The sequence below is a fragment of the Pelmatolapia mariae genome, linkage group LG3_W (genome assembly GCF_036321145.2).
Source record: "Pelmatolapia mariae isolate MD_Pm_ZW linkage group LG3_W, Pm_UMD_F_2, whole genome shotgun sequence".
Taxonomy (NCBI): domain Eukaryota; kingdom Metazoa; phylum Chordata; class Actinopteri; order Cichliformes; family Cichlidae; genus Pelmatolapia; species Pelmatolapia mariae.
This window is the reverse complement of record NC_086229.1, coordinates 94,487,606-94,502,117: the sequence shown is the minus strand read 5'-3', so window position 1 is coordinate 94,502,117 and position 14,512 is coordinate 94,487,606. Positions and strand designations below refer to the sequence as shown.

The window sequence follows — 14,512 nt, the reverse complement described above, 5'->3', positions numbered from 1 at the left end:
CAGAGTTGCAAGGTTGTTTTGGCAATATGTAGCAGCTTATTACCAATAAGCTGTACTTACTAAAATGCATTAGGTTAAATTAGGTTTATTATATGTGCAATAGACCCTGTGCACGAGAAAATGCTAACTTCCTGGTTTGAGACCGGATGTGGGGTTGTACATTTCCGGTAGCTTTACTTTGCAGTCAATCGCTACTGCGAAGATATTCTCTAAAATCATGTCCAAAACTCGAAAACGGAAAGATGGCGTTAAGTTACAAAGAGCAGAAGGTGGGAACACTCACCACTGTTGTGTCATAAAAAATCTAATGATCAATTTTGACGTTTAAAGAGTTTAGATCGATCAGTTGTTTACATCACTCAACACAAGCAGAACTGCATCACTGCAGCAGAAGACACATCGTCCACATTCAGAAGCACATCTCTGTATAGTGACTGGTCTTATGATTAAACAGGCAAATGTTCAGCGTTCAAACTACAGGTGAACAACAGTCAAACCAGATGTTTCCCCCTTATGTCCATATCAGCTAGTCAAGTACACACCTACACAGCATGTTAACAAACCATGAAAAAAGCCACACAAAAATGAATGATTGCAGGTAAGGGTTCCTATACATTAGTATTTACGAAGGGTATGTTGTGACTTACCTTCAGAATTACAGTGGTCCCTCGCTATAACGCGGTTCACCTTTCACCTCGCTGTTTCGCAGATTTTTTTAGTGCAAGTTTGCATGCTTTTTTTTTACATCACATTGTGTCCTGTGTCCTGATCGCTGCAGACGATCTCCTCTGTGACGTCTCTCCTGTACAGTACAGAATCGCTGCATCGATGCTAGCAGTGTGACTCTGAAGTGCAGTACTGTATGTCCACGATGTCCACGTGTCAAAAAAATAAAACTGGCTACTTGATTTCACCTATCGCTGGTTATTTTTAGAACATAACACCCGCGATAAACGAGGGACAGCTGAGAAATATAACATTTGAATCCCTTTTCTCTTTTGCTCTGAGGCGCGGGGGAAAAATATCGACAAGTCGATGAACATCATTTACAGATATATTGGGTAAATGCCCAAAACATCTATAGAAATGTAAATCGCCGCTTGATTCATTCATTTGCTTAATTTGTTTTGGACCGTAAACAGGGCGCGAATAGGACACCGGAAACAAAGCTCCCCACAGGAGTTTCCGCACCGGAAGTAGCATATGCTAACGTGCACATAGTCAATTGTATGACATAACAGCCACTTCCTGTGAGTGTTCCTTTGTTATCAAATACAAAAAGACCATGCCAGTTGTGTTCACGCTCTGATGACACCTGTGTGTGATTCCAAACCAATGAACACACATCTATCACAAATCCTGTTACATTGATCTGTTCCAGTGTGATTGTGTGACAGCAATCAATGACTGAAAAACAGACTGGTACTGTCTGAAAGTACTATTTCATTTTACAGCTCACTACAGGGTCTTTTACATAGAACTTGTTACATATGCACTAATATGTAAAAAAAAAAAGACTTTTTATTGATGTATATTTTTATCCCTTTTCTAGTGGTGTTGGGTTTTTATTTAAATGCTTGATAATGGAAAGTATTGTCACACTTACTGTTTAAGATGGGCAAACCCTTTTAATAATTAGTAGTGCCAACTATGGAAACCCCATAGACATCAATAGACATTAGAGCTGCTACGATTAGTCGACCAGTCACGATTACGTCGACGACTAATTTAATAGTCGATCCGTCGTTTGAAGCTTTGTAAGATCCCAAAAGACGCAGGAATAAGCAGTAGGATTTAAGAGTGTAATAACGGACTGAAACAGAAGATGGCAGCACTGCATGTACAAGGATGCCAGCTGCCGTTAAACCCCGAAGAAGAAGAAGCTGTGTCCAGTATCGTAGCTGTGTACAAATTCAGGGGCTGCATCCTTCGCAGGCCACATTTGTTGGCCGATTACGTTACAGCGACGTGACAAATGTCTAAATTCGAAGACTCCGACAAATGCGTCCTCCTTCTCCCCAGATTTGAAGGATGGGTGTATCCTTCGTGGACCAACCTTTCCCAGAATTCATTGCACAACTTAGCCAATTCCAGTTTCCAACAATGGCGGCAGCTACTTAGTTTTAATATTACTCTTATTATTCTTTCTGGGTCACAAAATAAACTTTTAACACATTTTCAGGCGATAATGTAGCTGTGTAAACTTCAAATATCTGCTCGGTTTATCAAGACACCACATATTTGCAAAAGTGCTCCGACGTTTTCGGAGACGTTTGGCTGAGGTTAAAGTTACAGTCACAGACATCAATACATACATCTTTACTATGAACAGATACACATTTGAACACATTTTTAAGTCTTTAATACATATACACCCCATTATTTTAGGTTTCACAATTACCTCATAATTTGTTCTAACATGTTTTACTACACAAATATGTATCATAGAATAGAGTGTTGTAAGAAAATGCCACACCCATACATATAAACCCACAGGAAAAATACAAGACACTGGTATCAGAGGCAGACTGGTACACTGATACTAACTAAAACACAGCATAAACAGGGAGGAACCCCCCGTCCCCCCTTAGGAATTTTTGGGGAATGAATTCCTTGGAGATGGTGCAGCAAGGTACAAAAATTTCAAGGTGTCAAGAGTTCTTTCACTCTCCAGTGGGCCCAATCGAGAAGAGAGGCGGTTGCCATGGTAAAGTAGAGAGGAGTCGTCTTTCTTCTCATTACAGAGACAAGCCCCCTACACAAAGTGTAAGGGGAAACATGAGCCAGACACCAGACCAAAGACCAGTAGGGAGGCCAAGTTTAAACTGTGGCCCCTCCCCAACATTTTCAAACCAATCACATTCATGCCTTGTTTGTGCCATATTATAAAAAACTCTGTTCAATAGCGAGTGGCAGCCTTTCCTTGTCCGCTAGCCAAGGAAAAGTCCATGGTGCTATGTAAAATTAACTTGAACCTTTAACTGATTAGTATTTAAATTTTGGTTAAAAGTATACTTTGAGTTTATTCATCTTCTGTTATAAGAATGAACCGTACAGTACCTAAGGAATCTAAGGAATACAAGATCTATTTTCAGACTGGTTTCCTTCCCGAAGATACTTAAGTCATTTTTGTTTTATGACTCATCCAGCTGTCCCCGTCTCTTCATGCCTTTTCTCCTCTTCAAATCCTATCCTGTCACTTTAATGACATTATCTTACTGTGTTTGATTCTTCCATCCATCCATCCATCCAACCGTCCGACTACCATCCATCCATCCATCCATCCATCCATCCATCCAATCGTCCGACTACCATCCATCCATCCATCCATCCATCCATCCATCCATCCAATCGTCCGACTACCATCCATCCATCCATCCATCCATCCATCCATCCATCCATCCATCCATCCAATCGTCCGACTACCATCCATCCATCCATCCATCCATCCATCCATCCATCCATCCATCTGTATTACTCTTTCCACACACTTTTCCCCTTCTTTGTCTGTATCTTCCTCTCCCACTGACTGCTTTGGGCTCACAACTATGTGCATCATTCCATTCATCCATCCTTCTCTCCTCTTCACAGGATGTTGCGATCGCTGGTTTGTGGTCGGCTGGGTCCAGTTTGGATGTGGAAAGCGCTGCTATTCTTTGTGGCCATTGCTTTTGCCACCCAGCTGCTGGGAATCATCTTCAACAAGAGGTATGGTTTTGCTTTTTCAATTTGAACTGCATTGGTGTTTTACATTTTTGCTTCAGATTTAGTTTCATTTCTCTCTATTATGAGGAAATTATGTTGGCAGTTCATGGACAACTGTGGGCTGCCCGTGTTCCTATAGAGTGGGTTTTTGTCACATGGTAACAGTGTCACAAATATGTGGTAGAGCTGGTACAACCATTGGATGTTCTTTTTTTCGTCCGTCAGCCGTCTGTGAAGAAAAGTGAAGTTGTACAGACCTAAAGTGAAACAGAGTTTCCACTGAAACCACTCTCTCTACGTTTCATACATTCTAACTCAGCATAAACTAGTGTGTAATGTTTTTGTACTTGTCTCATTCCTGGTCAGCTATTATCGCGCTCGTCCCTGTTGACTTGTCAACCAGTTAGCATTAACTGACATACAGCATCATCCATGTCGAGCAACATGCAGTTGGTATTGTGGAGGACTACAGCATGGGAGTACGTTTGCAGTGGTTGAAAACCCCCTCTCTGTAAGCTCTACATAGGCAAATACATGCTCAACATTATTGCATATATACTATAATACAGTAATAGTAAAATAACAGCCACACCGCTAGATGCTGCTCTGGGTCTCTAAAGTGATTTCTCCGCTTCCCCAGATGTGGTCACAGCTTCACCAGAAAGAGCTAAAACTGTCCCACTGACATCCTGAAATATGTATGAAGCAGCTGTGATAGAGATTTAGCTCCTGAATCTAACCATGAAATTGTCCCTGCTGCTGCGTTCTTGTGATGAACCCAGAATCTCAGTTTTTGTTCTTGCTTAGAAGCGTCAGGACCAGCTCGTCATGGCTTGATGTCAATAAAAATGTGTATCTACCTTACGCAACAAGTTCAGATCAGATGTTTTTAGGCAACACGCTTGGTGTGTAATGGCGTTAAAGTTTTAAAAATGTAAAATAAATGGATAAATACTCCAGATCACCAAAACTATTTCCAGTAAACAGTTCTTTGTTCATCCATGTCAGTCAGTCTAATGTAATAAATTGATACAATTAACAGAAAAATAATATTTTTGCACACCTCATAGATCCCAAACCAGGTTCTTTATGAGCTAGGTAGAACTTAATGTTTCATTTAGCCTGTTGTTTGCTGGGTCGTTACTTCTTCAAACCTTTGTTTGAATTATGAGCATGTCCTTCATTTTTTCTGTAAGTTTGCAACTTATTATTTTGATTTATTCTTTAGATTTCTGTGTGAAGAACCTGTATTTTAATTTACTGCAAGCAAGTATCTATATTAGTATTTTATAGAAAGTCTGAACTTGTGTCATAATTATAGAATCCCCAAACAAATTTAAAAGGTATAAATACAGGTGAAACTAATATATGATACAGATTCATTACATGCAAAGCGAGATATTTCAAGCCTTTATTTGTTATAATTTTGATGATTATGGCTTACAGCTTATGAAAACTTCAAATTCAAAAGCTCAGCAGATTAGAATATTGTGAAAAGGTTCAATATCGTAGGTTCAAAGTGTCACGCTCTAATCAGCTAATTAATCCAAAACACCTGCAAAGGGTTCCCGAGCCCTTAAATGGTCTCTCAGTCTGGTTCATGGGGAAGACTACTGACCTGACAGTTGAGCAGAAAACCATCACTGACAGCCTCCATAAGGAGGGAACGCCTCAAAAGGTAATTGCAAAAGAGGTTGGATGTTCTCAAAGTGCTGCATCAAAGCACATTAATAGAAAGTTCTGTGGAAGAAAAAGGTGCACAAGCAGCAGGGATGAGCTCAGCCTGGAGAGGATTGTTAGGAAAAGGCCGTTCAAAAGTGTAAGAGACCTTCACAAGGAGTGACTGAGGCTGGAGTTAGTGCAACACACAGACGGATCCTGGACATGAGCTTCAAATGCTCTATTCCTCATGTCAAGCTGATCCTGAACAACAAACAGAAGCGTCTCACCTGGCTAAAGAATAAAAGAACTGGTCTGTTAATCTGTGGCACAAAGTCCAGTTTCTGATGGGAGCAAATTTTGCATCTCATTTGGAAACCGAGGTCCTAGAGTCTGGAGGAAGAATGGAGAGCAGTGTCGGTCAAGTTCGTTGAAAAAGTAATCAGTTACTAATTACTGATTACTTTTCCAAGAAAGCAATCCTGTTACTTTACTCATTGCTTATTTTCAAAAGTAATTAGTTACTTAGTTACATTTTAAAACCATGATAAACAACCTGAATATGTAATAGAGCAACAGACCTTTCAGCCCAGTTCTACTTTTTCTGCATAATCCATCATATAAAATGTAATCAAATGAAAAACTTGTTTTGTTAGTTTTAATCTTTTAACTTTATGCATCAAGCAAAAATGAAATAATATGCAACATTATCTACTGGAAGAAATGTGTTTAACATTTAAATCTATTTACTGCACATTCTAGCATATAAAATAAAATAATGTTTTGTGTTTACACTCTTTCAAATAGATGCAAGTAAAACACAGCAGAAAATAAATAAAATCAAAGACTCAGCAGCTCTTAAATCTATTATCACCTGTGTAGCAGGAGTGGGGTGGGTGGAGGTTTGCCCACAGCGGTCATGTCAGTGGGAGGATCCGGGGTTTCTCTGTGAATGTCACATTCCCGTGGCAGCGTGCTCGCTGCTCGCTCAGAGTTGAAGTTTAATTTTTTGCAGTAGAAAGAAGTTTTCTTCCCACGCAGAGTGTTCAGCTGACGCTGATGTTTTTGTCACTTTTTGCAGAATCAAACTCAAAGTAATGTGAGTACTTCTAAGCTTTAAACGCCTCATGGTCGTACTCTCTCCATTGTTGATCTGCAAACATCTGTTTCTGCCACGGACGTCGCACGGGCTTATGTCATTGTCATGAGACACTCTCAGAAACAAAATCATGACGGTTTAGTAAAACCTTGTTCAGTGACCATGGGATAATTGTGCTTGATTGGCCAGCAAACCCACGTGACCTGAACAGGCTTTGCCAGAAGAAAGATGAGACACATGAGACCGAACAATGCAGAAGAGCTGAAGGCTGAAGCATCCTGGTCTTCCATAACACATCACTGCTGACGTGCCACGCCGCACTGAGGCAGTAATTTATGCAAAAGGGGCCCAAGACAAGTACTGAGTACATATGTATGATTATACTATCCAGGGTTTTCATAAGTGTAAGCTATGATCATCATAATTATAACAAGTAAAGTCTTGAAATATCTGGCTCTGCATGTAATGAGTCTACATTAGTTTCACCTTTTAAGTAGAATTACTGAAATAAGTTTTTTGCACCATATTCTAATATTTCGAGTTTCACATGTGCATGGTATAACAAGCCTGTAAATGAATGTGCCTCCACACTGCGCCCCCTGGTGGATACACAAGATATTACCACCGGTTTTCCTAAATGCTGCTTTTGGGACGTTACCACCCATGGTTGCATCGTCCAGGTGAGGGTATCATTACAGCCACCCATCAGCTGGCAACTGGTCAGAAATCCGTCACGCGCCCACCCACGGTCCTGTCAGGGATGAGACAGCCATTTTTAAAGTGGCTGTATCTGTAAGCCTAGTCTTAAAAGTAGAGATAATGTCTGTCTCCTGAACCCGAGCTGGTTTCACAGAACAGGGACCTGAATGTTGTGAAATACTGTTGTCCTTGCTGTCCCACTATTACCCAACTATTAAGCCACAGCTGCAGGACAAATGCTACCCAATCACATGCTTCTCATTCAGTTTGCTATTAATGATGAAGAAACGATTGCTGCTGCTTTCTTGGAGTATTTGTGCCTGTATGAAATGAAATCCCCGTGCTACCACAGTATAGCCTTTGAACATTTTGTCTGTCATGTGTCTGTGTTTATGTAACATCTGCTTAGAAGGAAACCATCCAGACAGGAATAAAACTCAGTTATAAAATCAGTTCACAGCAACTAATAAATTCAAAGCTCATACGTTTATCAAAGTCAAAAGTCAAAGTCAACTTTATTTGTCAATTCTGCCATATGTACAGGACATACAGAGAATAGAAATTCCGTTACTCTCAAACCCTAGAAGTTTATACTTCTTTAAGACATTTTAACTTTGCATGAAGTAAGGAGTTAGGTTCAAAGTGTACTCAGCAACTGAACTGTTTCTGTTTGTTGTCCTTTCTTTTACATTTCCTGTGAACAGCCACATTGGTTGAGACAGTGTGATGCTGCTAAGCTGTTTGGTTTAGCACATTATTTCTGATGTGGGGTGAAAACCTACTGATTTTGTAGTACAAGTAAGACTAAGAATTGATTTGCATTGATTGTAGAAATGTCAATACTATCATATGGTGAGTAGATTTGAGTTGTGGTAAAATCCCAGAGATGTTCTGAATAATAATTATTTACAGTTTGCTCCTCTCTTCCCACTCGTCCAACAGCAGTGCCCAACCAGCTGCTCACTCCATCTTTTCATCCCCTGATGCCCAGGGGCCGTCTCTGGGCTCCTGTCAGCCCCACACTCACATCATGTTCCTCAAGACACACAAGACAGCAAGCAGCACAGTGCTCAACATGCTGTACCGCTTTGGAGAGGAGCGCAGCCTTCGCTTTGCCCTCCCACTGGGCTACCAGCTGGGGTACCCACTACCTTTCAATGCTCACAGAGTCAAAGGTTATCGAGGTCCCCGAGCCACGGAGTTTCACATCATGGGCAATCACATGAGGTTTAATAAGCCAGAGGTAAGTCGTTCACGGGCGGAGAATGGTGGGTAAAATAGAAGACTGACAGTAATGACTGAAAATGGTTTGATAATCATACAGCAATCTGTGTAATCCTCCACTGTTCAAATTTCCAACATGGCTGGACATTTTAAAGAGACTCATTTTATAGTTTATATATAGAAAATGAAAGTGTACAAACTCATATACAGATGTCACACGGCAGTAGCCTCAGCCATACAATAATAATTGGCAGAAGATAATCGGTATCAACTAATAAACAAAATACACAAAAATAATACACAGAGGTCATTTTGTGGGCTAAAGTGATGTTCATTTAGAAATTTGCTCAAATTGGACTAAAAACACTACAGATTAGGGCTGCTCGATTATGGCAAAAATGATAATCACGATTATTTTCACTGAAATTGAGATCTTGATTATTTGATGATATTTATTTAACAATAACAATGTATTGAATAATGGCTTTAAAGATTGTCAAAAAATAATATAAAATAGTGTGCAAATACTGATAACAGTGCAAATGTTTGCAATATAAAAAATAAATGAAAAATGTAAACATCTATGTTTAGTGAACTTCAAAATACTGCATAATATTTATGCATACAAATAACCAAACATCAAGGCAAGCTGTGTAGCCACACAATGCACAACTGCATCAAACTGACATTGAGGTATGTCAACTAAAGTTGCTGCTCCTTCATTGTTTGATCGTATGTCACTTTGTGAGCGGTCTTCAAATGATTGAATAAATTTGTAGTGTTGCTCTGTGGTGCAGCTACGACACCGTAGCAAAGTTTCCACACTATGTCTACTTGATCCACGTCTGACTCCGCGAACCCAAAATGTTTCCACACCACTGAAGTCGTTTTACCGCTCTTTTCAACCAACAGCATTCTTTCTTCAGCAGCCATTATGCTCTCCAAATAACTTCTGCTTAGCTTTCCGAGCTTCCCTCGGGTCCTCTTAATTGTTGTGACGCGTGTTCGAATCGCAGAGAGGTGCGCTCGTTTTACCACATGGAGCAGCGCGAGAGTAAAGCACGAGGGAGGTGCTAATAATCGACTCAGTCATTTTTAATGATCGTTGAAAGCCCAGATCGTAATTTAGATTAAAATTCGATTAATTGAGCAGCCCTACTACAGACACTTATCTCCATGTTTAGTCTGACTTAACCTAACCGCCTGTATGACTGTAGGAGGACTGCCAGCCCATAAAACCTTCAGACTAGGAAACTGAACCCTTCAACCAGCACTAGAAGGTCCCAGTGGGATTGGTTAGCCTAATTCTGCCGGGCCGTGCATTAGCACTATTTGTCATTCCGTCTAATCACCAGACTGCTAGTATAAATACCTGTAAATACCCGTGTCAGCAAGCCGAACCCTCTGTGCAGATTGAGCATGCTCAGCGGTAGAATGACATCAGAGGAGCTTCTGTTGGTTTCATAATTAAAACAATGGATAGTTGAACCGTGACGGATGTCAGAGACAACACGTGATACTACTGCAGTAGTATCGTTATTTGTAACTGTTTCAATTTTTGTCTTTCAGGTGGAGAAAGTGATGCCTGCAGACACATTCTACTTTTCTATCATCAGGGATCCTGTCGCGCTGGCCGAGTCCTCTTTTGCTTATTACAAAGAAGTAGCTCCTGCCTTTCGGAAGGCAAAGGGGCTGGGCGACTTTGCCGACGACCCGAATAAATACTATGACCCTCGTCTTCGCAACAACCACTATGCCCGCAACCTGCTTTGGTTTGATTTTGGCATGGACAATAATGCTAATTTCTCAGTGGAATTAGCTCAGCATGGTGAGGCCATGATCCGCCAGACATTCAGACTGATTCTTGTGTCCGAGTACTTTGACGAGTCTATGATCCTGCTGAGACATGCCCTCTGCTGGCCACTGGATGCTGTAGTCTCATTTAGCCTTAACGCTCGGCAGCAAAAGCCCAGCAGCAACAGCGTAATGAGCGGAAGCTGGGTCGGCAAAGCTGCCGTAGCGGCTGGCGTCGGTGCTAGAGCTGGACGCTCACAAGGCAAGATGTTGCCCAATCTGTCGCTAACGGATCGTCAGCGGGAGAAGCTACGCCAGTGGAACGCCTTAGATTGGTACCTATACAAAGCCTTCAACCGCACGTTCTGGGAGGATATCGACAAGTTTGGTCGTGCCCAGATGGAGCAAGAAGTAGCTCTTCTCAGGATGCGGCGGGAAATCCTGGGCCGTGTTTGTCTGAAGGATGGTGGAAAGCCCGTAGAAGCGTACCGGATACGCGACAAAAATATCCGACCCTTTCAGAGCGGAGTAATAAAGATTCTTGGATACGAGCTCCAGCCGGGTCTCGACAATGCTACCAGGACGGCCTGTCTGAGGATGATTAGGCCCGAGATCCAATACAAAGATTTGCTGGATAGTAAACAGTTCCCACGGGCTGTCCAACCCCAGCTGGGACAGCAGGGACAGGGACTGCTAGCAGCTGGTGGTGCTTTTGTAAGACATGATTCATCTAGGACAGGAGAGAAAATGATGATGGGAGAAGCTGAGATGGAAAGAGAAAGAGACTGGGATGGAAGCCGTATAATGAAGAGCAACCAGACTTTAAAAGGAGTGCGAGAAAAAGAAAGATTGAGATAGTTTAAGGTGAGTTACATGTTACCTTTGATTTGCGAGCGGAAACGGACCAGAGACGCCTGAGCCAAATTTAGTTTACATGTGAGAAAGAAAAAAGCTTCTCTGCAGCACTTCCAGTTTTCTTTCTTTTCCTGAACACACTCTCTGGTTTGGTATGTCTTCATCTTTGGCAATTACTCTGAGTGACAGTTTATTATTGGAACTGCATTTTCTTAGTGACCCTGTGTTAATGCTTAAATTAAATAAAAGGTACAAGCTGTCCCAAGGTTACAGAGGAGGGGTACACCGCTCGGGTCTTGTGGCTGATCTGACAGAGTGTCTTTAATGGCACAGGCGGGAGTTTGTGAAAATAAAAGCATCAAGACAGTCTCACTGCACAGAGCACTGCAGAAAACCAAGACATTGTTTTCAGGCAAGATTTTAGGTTTGTTCTTGCATTAACAGCTGTTATTGATTTCATCAGACAAATGATCGCTTCCTTGCTCAACTCTTTTTTTGTATTTTAACATACAGACTGCTTTTTTTACATAAGCTTGCCTTTAAACACGGCTCAGAGACAGTAAATCTCATCTACAGGAGAAGTCTGCAGATAGCAGCTGTGGTGGTACAGGTACATCTTCCAGGTGAATTTTAAAAAATTCACGTTTAGGCAGGATTTTAAATGTTTTGATTTACATCAGGTTTGTGTAATGTTAAGGTTGTGCTTCAAAATAAGTGCCTGTGGGCGTGTCTCCTGAAACACCACAGGCTTGTTTGTGCTGTTGAGTGGTGAGTCTGGACTCTAAAAGCTATTTCTGGATTATTAGTTTCAGTTTGTTTACATTTATGAAAACACATCTTTTAGCTTTAGACTAAGATTGCTACATTGTTTCAGATCCACGCTTTCAGCAACATTAACCACGTCTTAGGAACCTGTCGGGCAGAAAGCTCATAGCTCGCTGTTGTTTCCAGCGACTCACAGCAGTCCCAGTTTCATTTTGTCATTGACCTGCTCTTCCATACTGAGGTCTAAAGTTACATTGGGCACGTGCAGGGCCAGCATGCTTACCTTTGCCTCCTTTCTGAGGACGTACCTGTGGAAGGAAAGTAGAGTCACAGACCATATTAGCAGTTTGTTAGCAGGTAAAGTGCTAAAGCTAGACGACTGCTTCAGTTGTGTTCTTCACCAACTGCTGTCCGTACGATCTAACACAGACTGAAAACCACGTTTCTTTGATTGCATAAGAAGCGTCACAGAGTGGGTTCACTGACAGTGTTGACCCAGCCTTAGTGAGGGTCATCCCTGCATGCGAGGTAGCACAGGTGACAGACAGCGTCAGACGTGACTGCATGCATATACATGAAATATGCATGCGCCACTTTGTTTTTAAATGAACCTCCTTACAACAGGTTGTTTCCTAGATCATAGGTGTTCGTTCATTGTTGAAAGTATTGAATTTATTGCCCAGTGTCAAACATTCGATCGTCTTGTTCTCCGTCCAGAGTCGGCCGCCCTATACAGTGTACATCTGGTCACCTCAGCAGTGGCCCGTAAGGGAGATTCAGGCATACTGTGTTTGAGCGGCTACCTCCTCTGATGAAAGGATATTATTCATCTTTTACAGTCAGTCTGTTTAAAGAGAGTCAAAGCGACGACTAATACTGAACAACGTCTTCAAATCAAAGGGACATAAGGTGTTTATTTCCCTTCACTCAGGAAACCAGTGGTTTATTTTATTTTACTCTAAATCTCTGACTTTCTCTTCATTCATAAATAAGCCATCATTAACAGTGAAACTCTTGAAAGTACTGCTTCAGGAGTGTCACAGTCCTGTCTGGGATCTCAACAACATTATTTCAGTCGCGCTAATTAAAATGTGCTCGTTATTACATCCAGAAAGGTCTCTGGAGTTCAAGCCTATGCAGACGTTTGGAAGGACAGAAGCTGCTGCTTTGTTACAGCAGCAGTGTGTGCACGGTTGGCAGGATGCTTCTGTGCTACAGCAGCGTAACTGAAGTAAATGTTTCCTTTCCCGTGGTTTTCCTGGTTTCCAAGTCACGTCGTGTTGACTTCACTGAAAGAGACCTTTCTGTCTTTTGCACCTGCCAGCTTTCACTTAGATTTCGAAGAACATCGCTTCATATTCTGCTTGTTCATGTTTTACACCAGTAACAGCTGAACATTCAAAAAAATTACACAATATGGATTTTTTTTATCATAGAGTGCTACTACATACTGTAACATAAGTGTCCCTCATATTTTGGTTATTAGATAACTGTGACTATTATATCCAGCTACATTTGTCACTCTCTGAAGGTTAGTGGTGATAAGTCATATTTACACACAGCATACACGTCGGTACTCAATCGCTGACAAAAGCCAATCAATTCTTGCCAAAATGGACTATAAACAATTAATACACTGAAAATCCCATCATAATGTTTTTATGCTTTTCGAGCGCCCTTCTATATGATATCACAGTCGTGTCATGTAATCAGCACAGTGTAATAAAAAAATAAAAATACTTTATTAATGCTGAGGAAATTTCTTTATTACACACTTAATTCCAATATAAATATGGAAGATGGCAAAGAAGTTGAAAATTGTAAACAAGTAAAACTAAAATGAGGTGAAACATTTGAACATAAATAAATAACAAAGTTAAAGCTGTTTCTTAAATTCAGGACAGTAACTATGTTGCCACCTCTGTCTGCTCATACTTTTTATTGGTGTTTAAACACGTGTGTGTGTTTTATTCCTTTTAATTCCACTCCATTAAAAACAGTTTCTGGTACTAAAAGGTACCAGAAAGTCAAACTTTGCTTCCCGATCGAGGATAAAGCTTTATTTGAATTTTCGCAAATACCGTAATGTGACTCATTTCGTAGCTCGTTTTCAGTATTAAAGTTCCATGTTGTACATAGTGAACAAGAGCGGTACAGGTCAGAGTAAGAAGCAGTGGTAGGTGGTGGGATTTACCTTCTGTCATGCCCACTTGGCCAACGATCTCTCTTCAGCCACTCTCACAGCCCTGACAGGACATTTCACAGAGAATTCCTCATGTTGCTCCAGATGTTACTGAGCAGGCAGAGCAGCTGCAGTATATGTGGCTATGATCTTACTTGAAACTGTATTCTGTCAGAAATTTGTAGTAGATCACGCTCTTTGTGTGCATCTGTTGTGTTTGTTTTCTTGTACTAAATAATTAAAAAAATCTGAACTCTCCTTCGTCTTTTTGCCTCCTTGTTTTTAACCTTTCACAGCAGCTGTGTGATACGGTGGTTGTTCTATGCTGCATTAAAATGTCCTGAGTAAAAAGATCAAAGAACTTTATGTGTAAATTGTTACATTCATAATAATGAAACAGAAAATGCAGCGAGTGCAAAGCAAACTGTAAGTTTACAGCTGTCGTTGCATCTGTGCAAATATCAGCCTCCATATTTGTGACTATTCTCTTACTTAACACAACACAGTTGTTTCATTTTGAAATTGAAGAA

General features: G+C 40.9%; 1 protein-coding gene across 2 annotated transcripts in view; it reads left to right on the top strand.

Moving 5' to 3' along the window:
• Positions 1 to 14,240, top strand: part of gal3st4 (galactose-3-O-sulfotransferase 4) — a 44,874-nt gene extending 30,634 nt beyond the window's left edge. For both annotated transcript variants that reach the window (XM_063470408.1, XM_063470407.1), the window contains 3 exons: positions 3,592 to 3,708; positions 8,105 to 8,405; positions 9,956 to 14,240. In XM_063470408.1, the coding sequence (XP_063326478.1) occupies positions 3,592 to 3,708; positions 8,105 to 8,405; positions 9,956 to 11,038 (1,501 nt within the window). In that variant the 3' untranslated portion in view covers positions 11,039 to 14,240. The remainder of the gene's footprint in view (positions 1 to 3,591; positions 3,709 to 8,104; positions 8,406 to 9,955) is intronic.
• Positions 14,241 to 14,512: the final 272 nt, after the last annotated feature.